The sequence below is a fragment of the Suncus etruscus genome, chromosome 3 (assembly GCF_024139225.1).
Source record: "Suncus etruscus isolate mSunEtr1 chromosome 3, mSunEtr1.pri.cur, whole genome shotgun sequence".
NCBI lineage: Eukaryota > Metazoa > Chordata > Mammalia > Eulipotyphla > Soricidae > Suncus > Suncus etruscus.
This window is the reverse complement of record NC_064850.1, coordinates 163665112-163684194: the sequence shown is the minus strand read 5'-3', so window position 1 is coordinate 163684194 and position 19083 is coordinate 163665112. Positions and strand designations below refer to the sequence as shown.

The window sequence follows — 19083 nt, the reverse complement described above, 5'->3', positions numbered from 1 at the left end:
AGGAGACATTGAAACAATAACCAAATCGTGTATTAAACATGTACGAGACATGACATAAAAATAGCTCAGTTTTGCACCTGATTCTTTTTCTCTTCGAATATTCTCTGCATTCATCTGGAGTAGTAGGGCCGGATGGGGGAAGAGTGTCTAACAGGATAGTAAGGTTACGATCATCTATTAAGAATACTGATACTTCCAATAGGAAAGTATTTTTCGCAGTGGAGGTTAGGAGGAAAGCTAGTTAAATATCCAAAGTTGACCAACGGTTGCACCGGTGAAGGAGGGTGTTCTTTACATGACTGGAACCCAACCACAATCATGTTTGTAATCAAGGTGTTTAAATACATTTATTAAAAAAAAGAATAAAAACAAGTGACCAACTGTCAGGGGAGACCAACATAGCAGCCGCCAGAACCAGAACGGCAGGCTGTGGCCCAACTGTTTGCCCACCCCAGAAGGTGGCCTTTTGACTTATTTTAACGAATGGAGTCACAGGGAGAAAGCGAGCCATTCTAGGAGTCCCCCAGCTCTGGGCTTTCCAAGCACGGTCTGCATTGTCCTTCCGTCCCCTGAATGGAGGGACTCCCGCCTTGCTCAGCCACCCCGCTCCTGCAGGACAGATCGGATGGCTCCGAGCTCCGCCTTTTGGATCTGGCCGGGGACTCGCGAGTCCAGGCCGGGTTTCCGGTCCCAAGCGGAAGTAAAAGCGACCCGGAAGTGGCAGGGCCCTTTCGACAGAGGGGGGCGGGGAAGCCAGAAGCGGGGCCGGAATGGCGGCTCAAATTCCCCTCGTGGCCGCCACGTCCACCCCGGGCGTATCCCGGAACAGCAAGAAGAGGCCGGCCAGCCCTTCTCACAACGGCGGCAGCTCGGGGGGCCACAGCGCCAGTAAGAAGAAGAAAGTGGCCGCGTCGAGCCTGGCACAGGTACGCGGCGGCTCGCTTCGTCCGCGCCTGCGCAGAGCCGCGAGGAGGAGCCACGGCGCACGCGCGGAGCCCGCGGCGCGGGGCGGGGCCTAGGCAGTCACGTATGGCGCAGGGGCGGGGCTTAGGGGCACGTATACGGCGGGGTCGTGGCCTAGGCGCTTGCGTAAGGGCGTAGGGGGCGTGGCGAGGAAGCCGTTGCTGGCGTTGGCCTAGTCCTGGAACCTTTTGGGCTAAATTTGGGATCATTTGGGGGGGCTCAGTTTGGCTCAGTGGGCTTAGGCCCGGCCCGAGGAGAGCAGACGAGGTGAGGACGTGGTCGTTGAGCGCCAGAACCTCACCATTTAAGTTGCTTTTAGTCTAGAGACTCCAGGGGTCCTCCAACTTTTTCAACAGGGGGCCAGTTCACTGTCCCTCAGACCATTGGAGGGTCTGACTCTAGTAAAAACAAAACTTAGGAACGAATTCTTATGCACACTGCTTAGATCTTATTTTGCAATGAAGAAACAAAACAGATACAAATACAATATGTGGCCCGCGGGCCATAGTTTGAGGACCACTGGTAGACTCTAGTCTAGAGAGAGAACTTCTCCCAATTTCAGCCAAGCAGAAGCTCGGCAGCTTTCACCCGCTGTCCTCATCTTCTTTGACTGGATCTTACACGAACTTGTGGCGAGTGTGTGAGGTGCGGAGCGCCCACATCAACTCCGCGGAAGAGCCCGGCCTTGTGTCGAGCACGAGGGTCTCCCTCATCCCCAGGAAAAGTGCAGTTTCCTAGGCCCCAAGTGGACCTGATCTTGCCTCCCTCGTGGGGTTGGATCCAAAAGTTCGGGACCTCCCGGTCGCCAACCGTGGCGCAGAGCCTGGACATAGGCTCCAGGAGGAGAGGAGAGCTTCGGTTGCCTCCCGACTTGGCAGCGTTCTTTTGGGGCATTAAGTTGTTCCTTGGTACTCTGCTGGCTCCAGCACCTTCGCTCAGCCCAGAACGTGGAGATACCAGCAGTGCTTCCTAGGGAGCTTGGTAGAGGTTTTCTTTTTCCTCTCCTAAGTACTTCGTTGAACATTGCCTTTTGGCTCTTAAGATGTTACACTTCCTTCCATTCCTTTCCATTTGCCCAAGAAATGAAAGCATTGACCTAGACAGACTTATATAAGAATATTGAGCGACTTACCCATAAAAGCCAAAAATTTATCAATAATTAAAAGTCTACCAATTGTGGTATATATAAATACTGTACAAACAGTATTTACAACAGTGAAATGTGTTAAGTCTTAATAAGCCTTAATAATAAGGCTTGGCACGTGTAAGATCTATATCTGCGTGGTCACCAACTCGATAAAGTTAGCAGTTCCAGGAATCCCAAAAAATTTCCCGGGGCGGGGCACGCCTGACTATGCTCAGAGGTTACTCTTGGCTCTCTATGCTCAGGAATTACTCTTTTTTTTTTTTTTTTAATTGGGGTGGTGGTTTTGATGTGGGGTGGTGGTGGTTGTGGTGGTGGTGCTGGGGTGGTGGTGTGGTGGTGGTGGTGGGTGGAGGAATTACTCTTGATGATGCTTTGAGGACCGTATAGGATGTCAGGATTTGAACCTGGGAAGTCTGCATACAAGGCAAGAGCCCTACTAGGTGTACGATGGCTCCAGCCCTGGAAATCACTGTAATGACATTTGACTAAAGTTGACATATTCTGAAATTGACTTTGTGTTTTGGACCATAACATAAATGGAATGTTCCAGACTATTCATTTGTGTTTGGGTTTTTCTGTGAAATAGTATTTTTTTTTTGAGAGAGAGAGAGTTAATCATATTACTGGTCATAAAACCTGGTACAGTATTTATATACACCACAATTGGTAGACTCTTATTAATTGATAATTTTTGGCTTTTATGTGTAAGTTGCTCAATATTCTTATATAAGTCTGTCAGGGTCAATGCTTCCATTTCTTGGGCAAATGGAAAGGAATGGAAGGAAGTGGATGCCCCTTTCACTCAGTTAAAATTCAGTGATCACTATTTGCTACAGTAGTTGCCAAATTGTATATTTTCACCAGTTAACCAGGGGAATTCTGTAGTTTTATATTCTTACCAATACTTGGTGGGCCGTTCAGTAGGTGGTCAGTCCCTCGTTTTAATGTTCATTTCTCTGATAACAATTGATACCAATTGCCATTTCATGTGACTGTTGTACATTCTTTTTTCTTTTTAAATATGGAACGCTTCACGAATTTGTGTGTCATCCTTGCGCGGGGCCATGCTAATCTCTGCATCGTTCCAATTTTAGTATATGTGCTGCCGAAGCAAGCACGACTCTTGTACATTTTAATGTCTCTTTGAAATGCCAGTCTTCCCCTGCATAAATTATTTTTTTTCCAAAAAGTTACAAAAGTTATGATTTTATATATTTTTCATTGAAGAATATAGAGGAATATATATTTCTCTACCAGGCATGTGCACTGAGTCCTATTCACAGCATGTGGATTTTGACACACAGCTGTGCTATAACAGACAACTGTAGTCAATCTGTGGTTGGAGGAATGTTTGTATTTTTACTCTAAGGTTAGCATTGACCGTCTCCTTAACAAGGAGCTTTAGAGAGTAAACAATTTATGTTGGGTTGCTAGAAATTCCAATAACCCTCTTGAACAGAAGTCCTAACGGCTGCCAGGCAGGGTTAGTACTCTCACACTTTCCCTGGATCTTCTCCATCTTAGTAGCCTAGCCACAACAAACGCTTCAGTTGGAAAAAGTAGGCCATTCTTTGGAATAGTTCTTTTTAAAAATGCATTCTGCAGGATGCAGAGCTATAGTACAGTGGAGAGAGCACTTGCCTTGCATACAACTATCTGGGGTTCTATTCCCACGTAATCAGTCCCCCACATACCAGTCAGGTGTGATTCCTGAGTGCAGAGCCAGGAGTAACCCCTGTACATTGTCAAGTGTGGCCCAAAAACTGAAAGAACAAAAAATGCTTTCCAGGCTTTGTTTAACTAATTGGATGGATAATCAATCAGTTACCCTACTCCTATCTTCAGCATTTTATAACATAGAAAAATACTTGATCTCTGCTTTCACAAGGAGTCTTGGATTGTTTTACTTCTCATACTAGCTTTCCATTCTTAGTTCCATTTCACAGCATATCCAGATAATAAAAGTGTTGCCCCAAGGTCCGCCCGGAATCTTCTTGGAGTGACCCTTATCTGTGTTCTTTACTCAGCCTTTCTGTTCTACTTCAGTTCATTTCAGTCAACAAGAATTTATTGTATCATATGTGTTTTGTCTCCAGTATTCTTAAAACAATTGCTCATCCCTCCCAGTAATCTTACAGGAGAGAGTGAGACAATGGTCTCTCATATGTTGTGTGTTATATATTGCTGTCATAATAGATTACCACAAACTTAATGGCTTAAGTAATAACTATTAACTCATGGTTCTGTATGTCAGAAGGCTTGGCACTAGTCACTGGCTTGGTTGTCTGCCCAGGCAAGGTATTACAAAGTTGAAATCAAAGTGTTGGTTGGGCTTAATTCTTATTTGAAGGCTTTGATGGAAATCTCTTTTTAGACTCATTAAAGTTCTTAGATGAATTCAGTTCTGTCTAGCTGTAGAACTGAAGCGCCTGTCTCTGCAGCTTCTTAGCCATGTTCACATTTTGTCACATGGCCTTTCTGTCTTACAACCAGTTAAGAGTAGAGATTTCTCATGTGAGATCCCTCTTATCCTTCAAACTTCTTATCCTCAGACTTCTTGTCCTTGACATCTGGATCCAGATTGATTAGGTCATGCCCATCTGGATTATCTCTTAAGGTACACTGATCTGATACCTTAATCACAACCTGAAAACTTTGCACAGAGTAATCCTCATGATTGTGCTTGTTTTTATTTATTTTGGTTTGTTTTTAGGTCAAATCCAGTGGTGTTCAGAATTTACTTCTGGCTCTGCCATGAGTATCACTCTAGTAGCAGAACTTGGGGACAGTATGGGTTACTGGGGTTAGAACCGAGGTCAGTTACATGCAAGTCAAAAGCCTTACCTGTTCTACTGTCTCTCCCCCCACCCCATAGATAAAATTTAAAGAGCTTTATCCTTGAGATCCTTAGGAATTGAAATAAATACTGTTTATCTAGAAGTGTTCTGAGCAAAATATCTCTTGAAATTGCTTTTATGTCAATCTTGAGACATAATGTTAAGTGGTTTATTAGTATTCAATTAATTTTATTTCAAGATCTTTAGTTTATCAGAAATTATTACTAAGTATACTTGGTAAATTGTGTGGATTATTTTCAAATTAGAGTTATGTGTGTACATTTATATTTTCAGTGTTACTGGTTACTGATCAATGATAATGTTGTTTGTAAATTTTCATCCCCCATTCATTCTGGTTATGCTTTTAAAATGATTAGTGTTAACCTGGGCTGGAGAACAGATACACTGTGTTGAAGTGAAGTAATTATTAACAAAAATTTATACTTATTGATCATTTTTGGTAACAGGCCCCCTTCCTAGCTCTTTCTAAGCACTATTTCACTTACTTTTCATAACAATTATGAAGTATTATGCTCCTCATTTCACAGATAAAAAGAAAGGAACAGGGCCCGGAGAGATAGCAGAGCGGCATTTGCCTTGCAAGCAGCCGATCCAGGACCAAGGGTGGTTGGTTAGAATCCCGGTGTCCCATATGGTCTCCCGTGCCTGCCAGGAGCTATTTCTGAGCAGACAGCCAGGAGTAACCCCTGAGCAATGCCGGGTGTGGCCCAAAAACCAAAACAAAACCAAAACAAAAAAAAAAAACAAAAACAAAAGTCAGGAACAGAGAGGTAAAGTAACTTTCCTAAAGTCATGCAACTCACTGGTGGTAGAATCATAATTCACACCCAGGCAGAGTCTATATTCTTTTACAGTTTTTTACAAACCTTTCTATATGTACGGTATATTACAGAATTAAATGTTCCTGTCACTTAATTGAATATTTAGGTTGCAACTCACATATTTTCTACTTCTGGTAACCTGACAGGTTTGGGGGTAAGTCAGCATTTGTAAATGAACATTTGATTTTTTTTTTTTTTAAGAAGAGGAAGAATATGTGTCTCCCTCCTAAATAACCATAGGCAGAATGTCCCAAGTTGTCCATAGCTTGATCAAGTCAAGAGTTCTGCAGGCTGCTATCTGGAGAGATGAAGTGATATATTTGGTTCTACAGTTGGGGGCATACCAGGGCCAGGAGACCTCAGGCCTGGCTAACTCCAGTTACAGTACTGGCTGGTCTGTGTTTTGAGAACAGGCCAGGTTTCTTTTCCCTGAAACTTCTATCAGCTCTTTTAGTTCTGCAAAGAGGAGGCAGATTAGTGCCTATGTAGAAATATTTTTCTTTTCTTTCTTTTGGGATTTAAGTCTCCAGGTGGTACTGCTCATCCTCAAAGTCTTTAGTATTAGTAGTGTCTTCATAGTATGAAAATTGTATATTGTATATCTTTTATATATATGTATATATTTGTTTTTTTGGGGTCACACCCAGTGACGCTCAGGGGTTACTCAGAAATCACTCCTGGCTTGGGGGACCATATGGGACGCCAGGGATCAAACTCATTTCTGTCCTGGATCAGCCACGTGCAAAGCAAACACCCTACCACTGCGCTATTGCTCCGGCCCCTGCATTTCTCTCTTGATTTTAATTTGCTACCCTAAGTGGAAATGTAGACTAACTTTCTCCTCTCTGCCTACCATTTCCCCTTCTGCTCAGCTGACGAATCTGTTCAGTAACTTATCCTTGCCATTAGCAATGCTCCCAGACCCTTCAACCCACACAGACTTGCTGAGGTACCTGTTTTTCTTAGTAGTCTAAAGGCAGTGCCACCTGCCAGAATTTCAGGAAGAAATTTCTGCCTTTAAGTGCTCTCTTGGGTGTCCCTAGTGCCTGCAAACAAACAGCTAAAGTCTAAAAGTACTGTTTCTCAGCTGGAAGCCATATTCTCAGCTGGGAGCTATAACTGGAAATTTCAAGGAGGCCGAAGGTGAAAGCCTGTAAATAGAGACTTGGGGGCTAACCAGTAGGATGGGGGCCACAGGAAGGAAACAAAGCTGGGAGGTGGTCACTGTCAGGATTAAAAACATTGCCCTGTATTCCTTCTCAGTGTTTCACTGTGCAGAGAGATGGTGACTTTGAGCTTCCCTGCCAGGAATGAGGCAAGGCTAGAGAGAAATACAGTCTCTCAGCAGGTCTGGTAAGGAAGGAAAACAAGCAGACCATCCTTGGGATAGGCCCCCCTGGGCTGACCATGTTCTGTGCAAGGTTCCTAACAACTAGTGGAGGCCTTTGAGTCTGATGTTTTGTTTTCCATTAATGCCCCTTGTTACTGCTTTAGCAGTTTGTTTATTCTCCCAGATGGAAACATTATGTAAGTAGTCATTTTCTTTTTGAAAAATTAACACAGTTAAAACATAAGTGTATCTGGCCCCAGGAAACCTTTGCATTCTGCCTGTTTTTCTTGAACCATTCCCATTACTTTTGGTTTTTCTGTTCTGACATGACACTGGTTAGGTAATTCTTAGGAATTATTTTCTCCATCTTTCTCACTTCATTTGGATCATCATAAATCTCAGTCTCCTAACAATCCACACCCATCATCCTGGCCTGTTCCTCACTATAGTGCATGCTTACTAATTGTTAAGAGATTCCTCTGGAGAATGGCTGCTTTCTTCCACGTCCCAGGCGCTCTCCATCAGAGGGTTCAGAATTTCCCACTGCTTGAAAGAGATGGTAACCAACAGCTCGCTATGCCTTCCTCTGTAGATTCTGGGGTGCTCTTGCACATTTATTGTCAGTTTAATGCTAAGTGTGCACTGGGGAAAGACTTTATATCCTATCTTTACAATTTTCTCTGCATAGCTGCCTATCCTTGGTAATAGTAGTAGTAGTAGTTGTCGTCGTTGTAGTAGAAGTAGGAGTAGTACGTTAGCAAGGTTTTATCAAGATTCAAAAAAATAAATAAAACCTGGGGCTGGAGAATAGTACAACAGGTAAGGCATTTACCTTACATATGGCTGAGACCATATATGGTCCCCCAAACCTACCGGAAATGATCCCTAAGCACAGAGCCAGGAGTAAAGCCTGAGCGTAGTCAAATGTATCCCCCAAACAAAGAATAATCAAAACCCTACAAAAATACTACTCAGAAATTTAACCATTTTGTCCTTTTTCTCCACCTCCCCATCCTGCCCACCCTGTTCATCTGTGCTTGTAGGAAACCAAGCATAGTCATAATTGTTATTACTTAGTGCTAGGAACTTGGTTAGGTATGAGAAAACTGAGCCATTTATTAACATAGGATATTTTGACTCATGCTCATTCTTGAAACTACCTGTTCTTCATTCATTTACCTCTCTTTGTCTCTTCTATTGTCTTAATTTACTAAGCTGCTATTTTTCGATTAACTTTTTAATGTAAACTATACATCATATGTTCAAGTTGTAATCTGTATTTCTTACTAGTGGACTACACAAAATAATGTTCACAACTAGCTAAAACCTTACACACAAGGTGACATTGGCTATTGATTAAATGTGATGGGAGAATCAAATTTTCCTCATCAAATGAGTCTCCAAGGACATACATACCTGGCAGAACTGTTGTGACCATGAAAGAAAAATCACAAGGGCAGTAAAGTTATGCACAAAATGCTCAATCAAATCATTGTGGTAAAATTAAAACTGGCATGGATTTATTCTGGTGAAAATTGTTTTAGTAAAGGATAACTGAAAATGGAGAAGTTGGTAACTGTTTTTTCTATATAGAATCGGACTTGCATTTTACACCAGAAATACAAAATACAGGAAAGAGGCAAGAGACAAAACTGGAGAAATGACCAGGATATATTTCTAACCTCAAGGGCAGCCCTCTGGGGGAACTGCCAACTAATTGGAAGTGGGAGTGACATGAATCTTGCAATTTTGTTTTGTTTATTTTTTGGTTTAGGAGCCATATGCAGCAGTACACAGGGGCTTCTCCTGGCTCTCTACTCAGGGATCACTTCTAGATGTGCTCAGGGATCAAGTTCAGAGATCATACTTCACTCATAGGTGAAGCATGCACTCAGACTATTGAGCTAATAGCTCTGATCCAATCTTGCATTTTGTTTGTTTTTGGGTTTGGAGTCACACCCAGCAGTGCTCTGGGTTAACTCCTGGCACTGCACTCAGAAATTACTCCTGACAACCTTGGAAGATCATATGGGATGCCAGGGATCGAACATGGTTCAGTTTGCAAGGCAAACTAAACGCCCAATCTGCTGTGCAATTGCTACAGGCTCCTAAGCTAGTATTTTAAGGTGCATCAGTGACTGCTTTGTAGAATGGAGTGAGCAGAGTATATACTACAGTTTCCTCTGAAGCAAGGGCTGAACAAGTTACTAGATAAGAGAATGGGCTTTGGTAGGATGACAGTGGGGACAGGGGCAAGAGGAGCCTTATATCTTGCATATAGATGGTGAAAAATGAATGAGAAATGGGAGACCTCTTAATTGCTAGAGAATTAACATTTGAGCTAGGTGTTGGCCAAAAGATTTGTGAAAGACTATGAATAAAGGAGTTTTAGATGGTGCTGGTAGTGGTGGTGGTAGTGGGTGTGGTGGTGATGGTGGATAATCTACACAAAACGTTGATGTGAATAGGAAAGAAAAATTCCAGGCCTGGGAGAGAGTCTGAGAAGATGTTTGAGAAGACACCCTTTAGAGAATCATTGTAGCAGATAGAGTGATTCCTCTGCCTTTTACTCCTCTTCCCTGCCACCCCTAATATGCTATATGGAGAGAGACAGTAAAATACATATATTAAATAAGAACTCTTTTTTGAGGAAGGGGTTGATCCACACCCTGCAATGATCTGGGGATAGTCTAAGCTCTGTGGTCAGGAATAAGTCTCAGTGCTCAAGAGACTATGCAGTGCTAGGATTCAAACCAGGATGGGCTGTATACAAGACAATCACTTTACCGCCTATGCTGTCTCTCCAGCACTTACCATTAGAATTCTTGCACATTGCTTCTAGTAGTGTCTGGGTATAGCCATTTAAGAAAATTTATTTTCGTTTCTTATCATTAAACATATATTTGGCCCAACCCTTCTATTCCTATTTACCCAAGAGAATTAAAAACACATGCTCACATAAAGACTTGCACAGAATGTTAACGGCAGCTTTTTTAATATTAACTAAAGACTGAGAACACCCACATGTCTGCCAACAGGAAATTGGAAAAACAAATTGTGATATATCAGTAGAGTGAATACTACTCTGCTGAGAGTGTACAAATTGAGTCAAACAAGCCACTGATTGACGCAGCAATGTGGAGAAGCCTCACAAACTATAGGAACCAAACATAACAGCATATGCCGTCTGATCCCAGGCAGTTCAGTTCTAGACCCTGGAAACGTGGCAATGTTAAAGTTAAAACAGTGGGTGTTCCTGTTCTAGGTGGAAAGTATTAACTTGGAAAAGGATATGAGGGAACTTTCAGGGATGAGAGAAATGTTTTCTATCTTAATAAAGACATGGGTTACATAAGTGTAAACATTTGGCAAATTCATGAGGCTTACATTTAACATCTGTGCACTCCACTGTATATAAATTATATGTATCAATTAAGAATTTTTATTGTAGTCTGGGAAGACTGGAAATTTTAGTACTACTCACAAGTTGTACTGTCTTTGATTCATTTTTACTTTGTGATTATTTAATTTAAAGATTTTTTTGTTTTTCACATATTAGCTTGATTGGGCACTCTCGCTCCTGCCAGTTCACCCAAGACCCTGTATTTTCCTCTTCCTTCATTTTTATTCTTCAGGTTGTGCTTGACTATTTTGCCTCTGTGAATATCAGCCCTAGCTGGGGTTTCCCTCCTGATAGTACCCTTAACGGTTCTGGGTCTTTTTGTCTCTATGTTTAAAGACACAGTTTCAAAAAATGAGCAGGAATACAGGGCCGGAGCGATAGCGCAGCAGCCTTGCATGTGGCTGACCCAAGAACAGACCTGGGTTCAATCCCTGGTGTCCCATATGGTCGCCCAAGCCCAAGAGCAATTTCTTTTTTTTTGGGAGGGTTTTTTTTTTGTTTTGTTTTATTTTTGTTTTTTGGGGGCCACACCCGGCGTTGCTCAGGGGTTACTCCTGGCTCTCTGCTCAGAAATAGCTCCTGGCAGGCACGGGGGACCATATGGGACACCGGGATTCGAACCAACCACCTTTGGTCCTGGATCGGCTGCTTGCAAGGCAAACGCCGCTGTGCTATCTCTCCGGGCCCCCAAGAGCAATTTCTGAGTGCATAGCCAGAAGTAATCCCTGAGCGTCACTGTGTGTGGCCAAAAAACAAAACAGAAAATCAGCAGAAATACAATGTGTCATGTAGATGATGGGGGCTTTAGGTTTGTCTTGATCTCTGTTTCAAGCCAAATATATATCATCATATGGCCTTGAATCTGCCCCCGCAGAGTCTCAGTTCTGCTTCCTGTAAACTGATTTCCAGGGCTAAGTGAGCCAGCATGGGTAGGACAGCTATCCCTGTGCTCGTACATGGGGTGAAGTTGGTTGTTGGGAGGCTTGACAGTTGGGAACCTGGCTAGCTCACCTGTGGCTTCTGCACTACAGATGCTATGCCTAGTCCATCTAGCAACTGTCCTCTGACTTGTACCTCTTGTTCAAGTACTGCCTTCCCTCTATGTTCTAGAGAATCCTGTCTTGTGTTGAGAGCTGAGTTAGGAAACAAACTAACTTCAGGCATTTCTTCCTATGTTTTAAGGGAATCAGCATGGAAGCCATGAATGAAAATAAAATGGTGGCCTCTGATTTTGGCACAGGACCTATGGAAAAAGCTGCAAAACCATTACCATTTAAGGACCCTAACTTTGTGGTAAGCATCTCAGGTATTTTATGATAAAAAAAAAAAAAAAAAAAACCTCAGACCTTGCTATTTCTTCATAAAATCTACTTCAAGCCTTCTCGTGCTGTTGGCAGCTGCAGAGGCCTCCCTATGGATCTCCCAGTAAGCCAGTTGCCAAGGATTTTGGTTTAAATGGCATGCTTACTTGGAGGGCAGGTCCTTTCTATGGTGCACATTCCCTTTTCCTTTTAATTGGGCTTGCTTATGTTTTAGATGAGATTTGAAATAACTAAAAAGGAAGGTTTCTTATTAGTTTAAGTATATCAAAGATATGGTGCTATAAAGTAGAAATTAAGCTGTTCTTTCTTCCTTTTGTTTTGGGATTTATGCATATATTCCTAGGAAGTGTATCTGTATTGAGTTTGCTTGTGTTGTCATAGATGAGGGGTTTTTACTGTCATAGTCAACTTCTTTTTGTTTTATTTTTGGCCATACCCAGCATTGCTCAGGGGTCACTCTTTAAGAAAGAATAAATTATACCAATTCAGGCTATACCATAAAAAGATTATTTTTCATTTATTAGTCTTGAAAATGCCTAGTTTAGTACTACCAATGCCTGAGACAGATTTTGGTATTGTTTTCTATTTTGTCATCTTCATAGGACAGAAAGATAAAACATTTTCTAGAAGGCTTATCATGCCATGATAAGATTGAGACTTTGATGGCTTTTCTAGGATCATTGGTACTTTACAAAGGGTGTTTAATGATAAGGTCATGAGTTAAAATCTAACTTTATAGTAAATTTACTTAAAAGTTATGGGAAATTCATGAGTGTTCTACAATGGTAGATTCAGTCAAGAGTATATTTTATGTTCATCTAAAAATAGGCTTTTATTTCTGCTTTATTACCAGCTAACTCAGGGTTTGACAATACAAAAGCTTTTGTTATTTTTATAGGGAAGTTAAAATGTGTAATACTTTAAAAGTCAGGAGTGCAAATGATTGCTGACATAGTAAGTGGTATCTTACAGTTATGAGTAAGAATAAATGTCAACTTCTGAAGTGGCTGTCTTCACTGATTTTTGTTCCTTCTAATCCATGCTTTCAATTCAAGCACTCTGGCCATGGTGGTGCAGTAGCTGGCAAGAAGAATAGAACCTGGAAGAACCTGAAACAAATCCTTGCTTCTGAAAGGGCATTGCCATGGCAACTGAACGATCCTAACTGTGAGCTCTGTGTTTATAACATTCAATCCAAGAACCTTCTTATAATAAACCTACATTATTTTATTATGTTTGCTTTATGATAGGAAAGAATTTTTAGCTTGGGAATTTTATAGTAGCATCAATATGGGGGATTTATGCATATATTCCTAGGAAGTGTATCTGTATTGAGTTTGCTTGTGTTGTCATAGATGAGGGGTTTTTACTGTCATAGTCAACTTCTTTTTGTTTTATTTTTGGCCATACCCAGCATTGCTCAGGGGTCACTCTTTTTTTTTTTTTTTTTTTGGTTTTTGGGTCACACCCGGCAGCGCTCAGGGGTTCCTCCTGGTTCTGCACTCAGAAATTGCCCCTGGCAGGCTCCGGGGACCTTATGGGATGCCGGAATTCGAACCACCATCTTTCTGCATGCAAGGCAAACACCCTATCTCCATGCTATCTCTCCGACACGACTCAAGGGGTCCCATATGGGACCATATAGATGCCAGGGAGCAAACTTGGGTTGGCCACATGCAAGGGTAAGGCAAGTGCCCTACCCACTGTACTATCCTGCCAGCCACTGTCACTGTTAACATTTTTATACAGAGAAATATTAATATTTCTGTTAGATCAACATTTTTGCTTTGGGAGTCACAGCTGTATTCGGGGCTTACTCTTGGCTCAGGGATCATTCCTGGCACTACTCATGGGACCCACTTGGGCTGCTGGGAATCTGACTTGAATCAGCAGCATCCAAGGCTAGTGCCATGCCAGCTATACTGTCTCTCTACCTCCCTTTTAAGTAGGGGTCACTTTGACAGAGCTAGCGAGGGCTTTGGGACCATGCCTGATGTCATCTCACCTAGCCATGCTAGGGAATCACCAGAGCTTTACACGGAGAGACTGGGAAGAGACAGGGGTGGCAGTGCTAGGGATTTAACTCAGAATCTAGACATTCTAGGCATATACTCTACCTCTTGGGTTATATTCATACCCCTTTTTGTTTTTTTATTTGGTGTTTTGTTTCTTTGTTGGTGGGGGTTTTTGTCCCACACCCAGCAATGCTCAGGGCTTACTTCTGGATCTGTGCTCAAGAATTACTCCTGATAGATTCAGGGCTTCATATGGGATTCCAGGGATCAAACCCATGTCAACCTCATGCAAGACAAATATCCTTCCCACAATACTATCACTCTGGTCCCTGAGCTCTTTTTTTTTTAACTTGATTGATTGATTGGTTTGGGGCCATACCCAGGGGTTACTCCTGGCTCTGCACTCAGAAATCACCACTGGCAGGCTGAAGGACCATATGGGATGCCGGGAATCCAATTGGGTCCTTCCCAGGTCGGCAGCACTTAAAAGCAAACGCCCTATCACTATGCTGTCTGTTTGGCCCTTCCTGACCTCTTTATTATAGTGCTTGGGTGCACACTTAGCAAGAGTGTGTTGTGCCAGGGATTGAATTCAGGGCATTATACTTGCTATATATGTGCTTTACCACATCCCCCAGCTCAGATAAATTTTGCTTATTTGTTTTGATTTTGCAGCCACACCCAGTGGTGTTCAGGGCTTACTTCTGACTTTGTACTCGGGGACCACTCTTGGTGGGGCTCAACAGACCATATGTGTTGCTAGGGATTGAACCCAGGTCAGTCATATACAAGGCAAACACCGTATTTGCTGCACTTTCACTCCAGCCCCTCAGTTAAACACTTCTTTTTATGTTGTTTGTTTTTTGGTCTGCACCTTGTAATGCAGAGCCAGTGGCTCCACAGAAAGTTTTCCTGGAGGTACTTGGGGGAGGGGACCATATGGGATGTGGAGATTGAACCTAGGTCAGTTGTGCAAGGCAACTGCTGTATTATTGCTTCAACTGGTCATGTAAAAATTTACTCTTCAGTTTAGTTTCCAAAACAAGATTGCCTTATGGAGGGCATATGAAAACTTAAAAGGCCAACTCCATTTTACTTTCAAAGCTAGTGTTTTTCAGAGTAAATGCTTTATGCTGCAGTATTTACAAATAAGTAAAATATTCTTATGTTCTGTTCAGCTTCTTTGGAAAGGAAAGATTCAGAGTTCTCACCATTTTCTTTTCCTCTGTATACCTTTTACTGGTGACTCAGATGGTGACAAATGAACCAGTCAGTTCTGGGTGTGGGCATTCTTATAACCAGGTGCTGAGATGCAATTAATTGGCTGTTTAATATCTCATCATGATCAGTCAAAGGATCAGACCAAGCTGCATGAACTCAAGAGTTAAGAGTTAAATTGGTGGTTCTGCAGAGGCAGAGTGCCTGCGGGACAGGGCAGAGCTAGATCTGGAGCTTCCTTTTTTTTGGGGGGGGGGGTCACACCCAGCAGCATTTAGGGGTTATTCCTGGCTTTACACTCAAAAATCGCTCCTGGCAGGCTTGGGGACCTTATGGGATGCCGGGATTGGAACCACTGCATGCAAGGCCTTACCTCCATGCTATCTCTCTGGCCCCATGGAGCTTCCTTTTAATCCAAGACCTGAACATCATTTTTCTAGAGATTTCTTGGTACTTAACCACTAAGTAATATTTCAGAAGTGTTATCAGTCAGAATTTCAGAAAAGGGGTGAAGGCTTTTGAATGTTTTAAAGCCAAATTAATTCTGTACTTTTCTTTTTTTCTCCCCAGACTTCAGTATTGATGCTCCACCATCCTTTAAACCAGCCAAGAAGTATTCTGATGTTTCAGGTCTTCTTGTGAGTATAACTGCTTCTCTGTCTTCTAACATAGACTTGAGAAAAACATTCTCAGTAATGAATGTTTAGGATAGTGTGGAATGTCTGTCACCAACAGTCCTTCCTAGAGCCTGTGTAAGGTGGATTTCTGCTGTCACTTTCCAGCATTTGTTCTATAACATGGCTGCTACATGGATAGATGTCCATGTCGGGATTTTGGAGGGAAGATTGCTCCAGCAAGTTGATTGGTTAGTCCATGTTTCATTTCCCTATCCTTTGCTTGCCAACCATATGAGATAATATAAAGGGCTCTTTCTTACTGTTGAAATTTTTCTGAATTTTAGAGATCTACTTTAAACATTTTTTAAAAATTTCTCTAAAATGATACTATGGGGGGTATTAAAAAATGATACAATAGTAAAGGTAGTGATTTTGAAACTTAATTTTAAGCATTAAAACTTCTTCCCAGTGAAACATTTTATGAAACCCCTGAGTTCAACTAACTCATCTCTCGGATTCTCTGTGGATCTGGTCCTCTGACCTCCTAACTGCTTACCATAATGAGCTCCAAAGTGCTTCAGGGGAGTAGTTTCAAAATTACTAGCAAAACTGGGTACTGAGGATGTGAACCTGAATGCCTGGCAGGCTCGGGGACCAGATGGAATGCTGTGGATTGAACCCAGGTCAAATGCATGCAAGACAAATACCCTGCCTCCTGTGCTATCACTCTGGCCCTGAGATGGGCCTTTTCTCATATCTTAGAGACAATGAGTCACTTCACTTTTTAAAACTAATATATACTCTTTTTATGATTCATATATACCCTTTATATGACTTTGTAAAACTCAAAACCCCCTTCAGATGCTTTATAACTTTATGAAAATTTATGTCCCCAACTACTGTCACAAATTGATATACAAAAGTATCAAGTTTTACATTGAGAAAATTTAAGTTCTTATATTTTTTTAAAGTAATGCTAATTATACTCTCCAAATTAGTTGTGTATTTTGGTTTTCCCTCCAGGAAGCACACGCTATCTTACAGTTTGCCACAATATTTTTTATATAGACTCTTAAGTATAGTGATACTGAACTACTATAGAAGAGGTGGTAAAAGCTCTATAAAATGTAGGGCCTGTGAGATGGTTTAAGAAGTAGGGTCCCCAAGTTCATTCCTGACACCACTCTCTCGATGTCACTGTGTATGGCCCTGATGCTCCCAGTGCTGCAGGCAGTCAGTCCCACATCACCTTAGCACTGAATTCATCAGGCCTATGCAATTAGAGCCCGAGTCATGAGGAGTGGTCCATAGGACCTTGGAAGAGAGTGCTATTGAGTCTAGCCCATATAAAAGAAAATTTATAATTTAATTTTTTATTTTAAAAAATTTATTTAAAGAAAATACATTACATAATTGATGAGTTGATCATAATACATTTGTTTCCAGATAAGTAAAAGCAAAGTTATTGGAAAAAAATAGAAAAAGAAAAAAAACAGGAGAAAGTTAAAAAAAAAAAGAGAGAAAAAAGAAAAAAGTACAATAGCAAGCACATTTGTAAAAATTATTGTTTCTCCATTGTTTCTTTATTGATGACAATGAAATCATCAATACAATGGCGAATGTTTAGTAAGCTTTTGTTGTTAGTTGTCCATTCTGTTAAATTGGTGTATTCCTCTATGAAGCCAGCATCAAACAAATGAAGTTGTCCAGAAATTCAAAGCACTATTTCAGATAATAAGACTTTTAGGGGCATGGACTCTTCTTCCAGAAATGGGCTTTCTCCCAAAAGCCCTGGTGATACCAGCCCCCAAACCAGCATACCTGAAGTTTGGTCAGATTGATGTCTTCGAAGGGAATTGCAATGGGTCCTTGATGAGGCAGGGCCATGGGGGAAACAGTGATTCTGGGTGCTGGAGGCAGCAGGCACAGGGGTTGGCCCACCCTCTCCTCACAAGATGGCCACCTTTCTGCTGTGTGGGCCAGAATCATTCATGAGTTAGTTTACATCTCCTTCGAGAAAAGAGTCTATAAAAATAAAAGAGTCTATATAATAAAGAGAAAAGAGTCTATAAAAGGGCCAGAGCAGTGACACAAATTTGCCTTGACCACGCTAACCTAGGACAGACCACGTTTCAATTCCCCGGCATCCCATATGGTCCCCCAAGCTAGGAGCTATTTTTGAGCACATAGCCAGGAGTAACCCCCTGAGTGTCACCAGTGGCCCAAAAACCAAAACAATTAAAATAAAAAAAAAATACTTGTGTCGCTTCATTTTTTCTTTACTTCCTTCGTGCATTTATAATGTTTTATCTCCTTTGTCACAGTCAGCAATCCATTCTCGATTCCTTTGTTCCCTGGGTAGTTTTTCTTTTTAGCATTTGCCTGTGGTAAAGTTCATTCTTTGATGAATAATTTCGTGGGTTTTTCAAAATCTATAGTTGTGTGTCTTACCACCACAGTACTATAAAGAACCAATCAATTACCCTAAAAATTCCCTTTTTTGGCAATTTTATATGCTATCCCACCTCAAGCCCCTAATAATTACAGATCAGTTTTTTTCCCCTATAGTTTACAGAATGTGGTATAAATAGAATTGCTCAATATGTAGCTTTTAGAGACCTACACTTAGAAAAATGCATTCAAGATTTTTTTTGCTATTTATGAATCAATAGTTGCTTCTCTTTGCAGTTAATATAGTGTTCCATTTTATAATTTGTCACAGTTTGTTTATCCATTCTCCTGTAGAAGGAAATCTGGGTCATTACCAGTTTTGGTTGAGTGTGATAAAGCTCTGCTATAAACCTTTCCTTTCATAAGTTTTTGTTTGAACATAAGTTCTTAACTCATTTGGGTAAATACCTTAGAATGAGATTGCTGGGCCATAGGGTGAAAATATCTTGAGCTATGTAAGGAATTTAAAACACCACGTAAATATGCTATTCCATTTTCCAATGGCACTGGCAGTGAGATAAGTTTTATTTCTCTACTTCCTTGTCAGCCTTTAATATTATTTCTATTCATATTATTATTTCTATTTTTCTCTTTTGAGAAGTATTTTCATAGGTATTAAGTAGGTTGATATTTCCCTATTTTGCTGAATATTTCATAGTTCATATGGCATTGGTACTTCTATAATGATCGATTATGTCAAACTTCATTGTTGTCTTGTGTTTCTTTGGACAAGTGTCTTTTCAATTCTTTTGACCATTTAAAAATTAGATTATCTTTATATTATTCAGTCTTTTTATATATTTCAAATATAAGTTTAGTGATAGAAATGTAATTTACAGTATTTTCTCTTATTTCATGGCTTTTCTTTTTCTTGCTTTCTTTTTTTAACTTTATTTATTTACTAATTGATTGATTTTTGGGCCACACCCAGCAGTGCT

At 41.2% G+C, this 19083-nt stretch overlaps 1 protein-coding gene and 1 non-coding gene across 2 annotated transcripts in view; one reads left to right on the top strand and one right to left on the bottom strand.

Moving 5' to 3' along the window:
* The first annotated feature begins 735 nt into the window (after window positions 1–735).
* Window positions 736–19083, top strand: part of INO80C (INO80 complex subunit C) — a 36121-nt gene continuing 17773 nt past the window's right edge. Inside the window, exons 1-4 of the mRNA XM_049769719.1 lie at window positions 736–926; window positions 11705–11815; window positions 12900–13011; window positions 15648–15715. Of these exons, the coding sequence (XP_049625676.1) occupies window positions 771–926; window positions 11705–11815; window positions 12900–13011; window positions 15648–15715 (447 nt within the window). The 5' untranslated portion in view covers window positions 736–770. The remainder of the gene's footprint in view (window positions 927–11704; window positions 11816–12899; window positions 13012–15647; window positions 15716–19083) is intronic.
* LOC126004800 (U6 spliceosomal RNA) lies at window positions 3126–3228 on the bottom strand. The gene has a single exon (XR_007494050.1). It is a non-coding gene; the product is annotated as a U6 spliceosomal RNA (small nuclear RNA).